Source organism: Phytophthora infestans, genomic scaffold, assembly GCF_000142945.1.
Source record: "Phytophthora infestans T30-4 supercont1.3 genomic scaffold, whole genome shotgun sequence".
NCBI lineage: Eukaryota > Oomycota > Peronosporomycetes > Peronosporales > Peronosporaceae > Phytophthora > Phytophthora infestans.
Window position 1 is genome coordinate 2353457 of NW_003303756.1, and position 7189 is coordinate 2360645.

Sequence of the window (7189 nt, forward strand, 5' to 3'; positions counted from 1 at the left end):
ATTCATACAATTGTGGTATGTATGTTCTGCTAGCGTTTGAGGTATTCGCTGGTGCCCAAGGTCTGTGCATGCTGAGTAGGAAAGAGTTACATTATCTGCGCTACAGATACATATATATGTGTCTATAGTTAACTCTTTCAACAAGTTGATTTTGATTCTGTACTTACCAGTCCCACTGAGCTCTACTGAATAAAATTTCTCATGCTCATGACATGATGCCGGTCGTACTTGCACGCTCAAACCACAAAGTCTTCACATCCGGATATACGTATACGGACGCTTGATTGCTCAACTGACTTATTTTGTGTCGGGCATGGTCGGGCATTGATCGGGCACCATTAGCCTGTCTCTTCCACACCAGTAGCAACTGCCTATTTTCAAAGTGGGCTTAAAACGATTTTTCTACTCCATGAGGAATCAGGGCCTATAGTATAGACCATATGGCCATCTAACGGAATCTAGTGTCGCATGAAGCCACTACTTTTGTTGTAAAAATTCGCTGGATGTAATATGGCTACCAAGGTTCTTACCACTTTGCAACGTGATTGCCAGTGCAACAACACAATACAAATCTGAGTGTGTCAGTGCTACGCTCACCATGGGCAAGTCCGACACCAGCATCGCCGCAGAGTTCTTCAAACTCGAGCTGCTGCTGATACATACGGCAGATGATGCAATAAAATGTGTGAAGGCCTTGAAAACCAATCTCGCTGTCTTCGACAGTCGCCATGGACTGCACTTCGTCAACACTTCCAAGTCGTTCATGAGGGGAAACATCCGTACAGCAAAAGATGCGGCTACTGAGCTGCGACTCGTGGCGGACCAGATCGCCAAAAGCAAGTTCCTATCCGACTGGGAAATCGCTGCGGCCCGCAACAAGACGAACGCTACCGCAGACGCCATGAAAGAGCTGAAGAAACAGGCTCGTGTCTACGATGAGATGAATGGGAAGCATAATGGCATCAGCCGCATCATCGACAATGTGCTTGTTAGGAAACGTGAGAAGAAGAAAAGTAACCAAGACGACGGTGTAATAGCAGCTATCGACACAGTGGATGCAGTCGTGAAGCTGACCCTCCGCACCACTTTCAGCGGATTCCATGCCTTAAAGCGTCAAATTTCCGTTGCCGAGAAGTCAGTCTCCCCATCGCTAGCAGAGCGTGCGAAAGACGTGATGGAGGACGTTGTGATAAAGATTAAGGGAACCCCCGCAACTCGAAGCGTTAGCCTCTAATCTCGAGAATCGTACAGTAATAATTAATTTGCAAATTGTATTTTTTCCTTAACGTCATTTGTTGAGTTGCATTAATTCTAAAACAGAAACTCATGTTGAAGGTGCGCTGAAATTGCGACGAGAAGTTGGTCCGCACCTTAAGAACAAGCTATTGATACATTAAATATTCGAATTTCTTGCCGATGTCCTTGCGACAAGCTATTGTTCCGCCACCGTGTTTTCTCAAGGCATTTATACATGTACCGGTATGTCGGCAGCCACCAAATCAATTTTTATTATCAATGCCCATCTAGTGAAATGAAGCCATCACCGCGACTAACAACGATCTACCTCTTATTCATTTTGAAAAGTGATCTCCAACGCACAAGTCTACCAACTACATCAAACGCGCAAGCAAAACTCAAGCATGGGCAAGTCCGACCGCAACGTTACCGCAGAACAAGAGTTCGCCGCTCTCGAAAAGCTGCTCATCCAAACTTCCGACGACGCCACCAGATGCCTCAAGCTTCTCAAGAAGAATCTGTCCGACTACGACAGTCGCCATGGCAACCACTTCATCAACGCCTCCACATCGTACATGCGGAGTGACATGCGCACCGCCAAGGACACGGCCGCCGACCTCAAGCATGTTGCGCACCGAATCAGTAAGAGCCCGCAACCGTCCGAGACGGAGATCCACTCGGCTCGTAACATGATGGGCGCGACAGCCAAAGCCATGGATATCCTAAACACAACTGCACGCAATTACGACCAAGAGAAGGGTCGGTCCAAGGGTGTCAAGGGTGCGGTCGACAACATGATCGGCCATAACGACAAGGAGTATCACGAGAGAGAGGGAGGCGTCTTTGATAAGAACAAGGAGAAAGAATCCAAGGGCACCGGTCTTTTTGGCAAGAACGATGAGCGCAAGCATGAAAAGCACACCGGTTTGTTTGGCAAAGATAAGGATGACAACAAGCACACTGGTCTGCTCGGCAAGGGCGACAAACATAAGGACGAGAAGCACACCGATCTCCTCGGCAAGGGTGACAAGGAGAAAAAGCACGGCCATGGTCTGCTCGGAGGTAGGACCGATCACCACCACGACGAACACCGTGGCGGTATTTTCAGCGGTTCTGACACGGTTGAGGCGCTGGTCAAGTCGACTCTGCGTGAAAACTTCAACGTCAGTGCTCTGAGCCACCAGATCACGATCTCAGAGAAGTCGCTATCGTCGTCGCCGAGCTTCGTGGAGCGTGCGAAGGAGGCCGTCCACGAGGTGAAGGAGAAGATCAAGGGCGATAAGTCGAGCCCGACGAGTGAGAGTCACCACGCTCACAAGCATGTGTGAACCCATGAGCTCGAGAAACGCAGGTCCAGCCCGGTGGACTTTGTTTTAGTGAAGCTGTATATTTTGAATTGTAACTCTTTAATGCTTCTGATGAATGCATCATCGAACTAATTCGCGCGTATCAATTACCATACAAATTTGAGATCTCTCTATCTCCAATGCTATTAATAGTTTGCTCTTCGTTGGACTAAATTGATAGTAATCGTCGTACTGTTTCAATTGCATTTTTAGAGGTTCCAAAAAGACATTCTAAAAAACAAATGTCATTTTTGGTTATAAATATTAATTGGACGAGCTTATAATAGCGTCCACGTTTCCCAGAACAAAACTATTCTCAGAAATCTGATGGTCATGTGATGGTACCAGGTTTAATTCAGGTTTCGGAATTAAAGAGAAGACTCAGGTGCAAGTAATTTATGCGAACTGCATAAATTACTTGCACATGTATTTTCCAGGTAGAAACCTGGGATTCTTATGTGCGAAATATGAGTAAAAGTGGAAATGAGGGCTGGTGAGTTGTGTCGGAGCGACTCTCAGCCAACCAAACGGCATAGGTGATAGCTTTCCAAAGAGTTAGACATCCTCAACGCATTCATGTTTTCTCCAGGTTGAACCAGGTATTGACCATGTATTGAACTTAGTTAGCAATCCTGCGTATCCGCTGACTACCTAGAAGTTCTTCATCTTCGAAATCGCATGCAGCATCGCCCAGCGAAGCTTCAGCAGTCCAGTAGTTGACACGTCACCTGTTGCGTCGCTTCTTACACAAGCCCAGAGCAGACAGCAAACGAACACGCCGCAGTTATCACCGTCGGTCTGCATGAGCTCTGTCAGTGAGGTAGTAGTGAGCTCCTCCTCTCCCGTAGCCGTCTCAATGATCTCGCTCGCCATTGCTTTTAAAACCTTCCAATTCTTTTTGCCACCCATGCTGTCGTATGTCTTGACTTGTTTAGCAGCTATATCAACCACTAAGCATCCCCAGTGAGCACCCCCAAAGTTTACGGGTAACAACACGTACGGATGCAAGGCGACGCCCTCAGCAATGTGCTCAAGCGGTTTTGCAGGAAGCGAGCCCATTTTGCTTGAGCTCTGAGGAAGCGTGATCGCTACGTTATTCTTGTAGCGTCTCAAATACACAGCAAGAGCTCTCATTGCGTTGTCATTTAACCAACGCCCTTAAAAACAGAAAAAATCTGAATAAGCCAAATCAAACCCGAATCCATGCAGATGAGTATAAGGCCAAGCCTCTAAAAGTTGGAGGGGCACGATCTTTGCTGGAACAGGGTCTTCTATAGCAGTTCTGACTTCACTATCAATGCACGTGCAGCATTGAATAGCGTCCCGGCAGGTGGCCTGCATGTTCCAGATCCATTTCATTGCTTCCAGTTGAGGTCTTGTGAGCTCTTCACAGGTTTTAATAGTAGCCACATAGCAGACTCGATCATCTTCTCTCTCCCCACCGCTTTCAAGCTCAATTCGCTCTTCTTTAGCCAACCCCCCATTTAGTTGCCCCAATGCGTCCTCAATAATAGACTATGCCAGGCCAACCCGAACTCTATCGGGAACGAAACCATCATCCTCACGCCATTCTACCACCTTTCCATTGCCCTTTCTCTTGACTTGGAAGGTAGCTAAGAATGAACCCATTTCACGTACGCCGGGCTTAACGGTTTGCAGCGTTGAGACGACGTCACAGACATCACTATCCCTCAGAAGAGCGCGGAGCTTCATCCCGCCGTTGTACTCTTTGAGCACAACCTTCGCCTTTTGCTTCTGTTCGGCACGGTTCAGCTTTGGCCTACCGACACGTTTAACACCTCCTGACAGCTTAATCTTACGCTCATGATCTTTAGTGCCATTTCCATTACCACACACAGCTTCAGATTCTACTGGGGCTGTGGTTTTAGAAGCCGGTTTATTCGCTGTGGAGTTTGTATGTTGTGTAGATTTCGTATTGGAGTGAGTACCTTGGGTTGCTTGCGCCTCGGCATGGGAATTACCGGTGGTTTCGTCGGGAGTCTCCACGTTTCCTCCAGATCCATCGCCACTGTGGTCACCATCGCTATCGGCACCGTCGCCATCCGGCGTATTCACCACCGGTCCTTGACGCAAATTGTATCACCACTGTTCCAGCTGAGCCATCGCTGTGTTGAAATCACTGTCCGGAAATTGGACAAGCTCACCACTAATTCGTCCAAGCGCCTGCTGGGTACGTCGATACTTATCCGCTTCAGTGAGATTTGAAGCGTTTGTGGATACGCTGGCCTTGTATATCTTAGCCATGAAAGGCTTTCTTACCTCGACCAGGCTCCCTGGTACAAGCCTGCTCTGTCCAAACCACCTACACGAATTCCAACAACACATCATGACAAACATTAGTCAAAACCTGGTCAAAACCTGATCAAAACCTAGAAATACCTGGATGCAATGCTGGAGAATGGGATGATCAGCGGATTACCAATCGCATTCCTGTATACCATAGCATGACGACATGGAAGCTTCATCGTCTGGGAGGACTCGCAATCGCACGTCAAGTCATCCTTCATGAGAAGGTACTCGTGGTCTTCGTACTGGACATTGATTGTGGAGCCGTTGTCCTTGAATGAGTAGTTGTCTGCTACGGCTGGGTCTGTCGCGACGTTGTTTTGTGTTTTATTTGCTGGGGTACGCAGCGCGTTGTCATCGATAGCACCACGTTGATCTGCTCTGGATAAGAGGCCTCTGGCAAAGTACCAGGTATCTCGACCTTCGACTTGTACTCTTCTTCCTTGCGGTGCTCGATGTTCAGAAGACCCTTGAGGCTGGCTCGCATCGTAAATTGACCTTTTAACTGCCGCTTGAGTTTGCCAAAAAAAAAGTCAAACACGGTTGTTTGTGTGATTTCCAAGTGAGGCAAGTCCACACGATACGCCACTACCCACATTTCACAGTAATCATTCCAATTCTTGTCAAAGCATTCTCAAAGCTCTGTGCGGCCGTCTCTGCACGCTAGATGTTTGAAATCATCACGATGCGATGCGTACGCTTCTATAGTTCGAGAGTAGGTCATGTTCGTGATTGTGTGCTTCATTTGTGCCAGAACATCTGCATCGTACTTTCCAAACTTCGTAGACTTCCTTATAATACCGTGAAGCCACTTGATCACGTGATTTGTACAACACACGAGCCTCCGGGAGCTTCCTGCGAATAACATCAACGTCGCGCATGTACTTATCCACGATAACAATTCGTACAAATCACCAGTGTTCATTAGCTCGCTTAAAGTGATCGAAGCACTTCCCCATGTGCCAGTCACTGTTCGTTTCAATCAGTGAGTATCGCACGGGCTGGCCGTTACCAAACTGGTCCATTGCTACCATCGTCCAAAACTGGTAGTTGTACCTGCCAGCATGGAAAAATACCTGCTCAATACCTGTTCAAACGTGGGATAAACCTGCACTACGTAACATTACATATAACTCACTGGTTGGTCTTGTGTGTGCAATCCATTTGAACCACCTTCATAAGGTGTCCAACATGGCGCGCATGTGGCCGCTTGTCAGCGAAATAACACCAGTATCTCCGCGAGCACTTTCACGTACTGTGGATACTTTTGCCCAGGACGATCTGTTGAAGTCCACAATCATTTCAGCAACTGCATCATCATCAGACAGCTCATCACCTACGAGGCAAAGATGAGCGCATCAGTGTAAAACTTTAACATCACACCATTTTATACAGTATTAATTTGATTCCGCAGCCGGAGCAGCAGGTTATGAACGTCGTTCATTGTGACTTGATGGCTGGAGCTGTCCCGTATATAGTTGTAGACACTCGCAGTGCCGGCTTTGGCTTCAACCGAGAGCTCAATCCCTGGCATCAAGGGTGAATCAACAGGAACCTGGCGGATACCTGGATAAGACCTGTAAACTCCTTCGGAGATCCGTGGTTGTGCCTGTACACCTTTCGCTTCATCACGATACCCCAGATGCCGTCACGGCGCTTGGTCACTTGTGCTAACATCTGAAATGGGCAGTCGGTCGTGTTTAACTTGTGTGACATCCACTTACCCGTCGAACTGTCACGCTCCGACCATCCGTGGGTGCAGATAAACTTGCGCTGATAGGGCTCCATTTCGATAGGTACGAGCAGTATCTCTGAGTCTGGAAGTGAACTTGACTGTGAAGGTGAGCGTTATGACGAGCGATGTTAATCACCTTCTTCACCACGATTTTCTGACGTGTAGCCTCCATGTATTCCTTTAAGCTCACCTCCAAAGAGACCCAAAAATTGTGCTGAGCCTTAAACGCAGGAACTTCAGTCAATTCCTCATCCTCGATGTCTGAAACGTTCCTTTTCCTCCCTTGACGACGCCGCCGAAGGCTCTTCAGCCAATTGAGTCTGTGCGACGTCTTCCTCTGACACACCCGAGCTTTCCGAGCCATTCATAGTCTCCTCACCGGCTGTTTCCGCGGCTTTCGCGTCGTCGGCCTGCTCATCCGTGGTAACCTCGGCGGACTTTCCCTCTTCTCCATCGTCCTCTAAGTCTGCGGTGAAGGGCTGAGACCTGTGCACAGTTGCTAATGCTTGAGCCCTTTCAGACCGCGTACGCGCATCATGCACGCGAGCGATGTCTGCCCGTCGAG

General features: G+C 48.2%; 2 protein-coding genes across 2 annotated transcripts; both read left to right on the forward strand.

Moving 5' to 3' along the window:
* Positions 1-557: 557 nt before the first annotated feature.
* PITG_02509 (uncharacterized protein) lies at positions 558-1287 on the forward strand (the record flags this gene model as incomplete). Its single annotated transcript, XM_002907386.1, has 1 exon — positions 558-1287. One exon carries the CDS (start codon positions 599-601, stop codon positions 1232-1234), a length of 636 nt encoding a protein of 211 aa, XP_002907432.1.
* Positions 1288-1585: 298 nt separating this feature from the next.
* PITG_02510 (uncharacterized protein) lies at positions 1586-2666 on the forward strand (the record flags this gene model as incomplete). The annotated part of the gene is made up of 1 exon (XM_002907387.1): positions 1586-2666. The coding sequence occupies one exon, from the start codon at positions 1641-1643 to the stop codon at positions 2562-2564; it is 924 nt and encodes a 307-aa protein (XP_002907433.1).
* Between the last annotated feature and the right edge of the window lie 4523 nt (positions 2667-7189).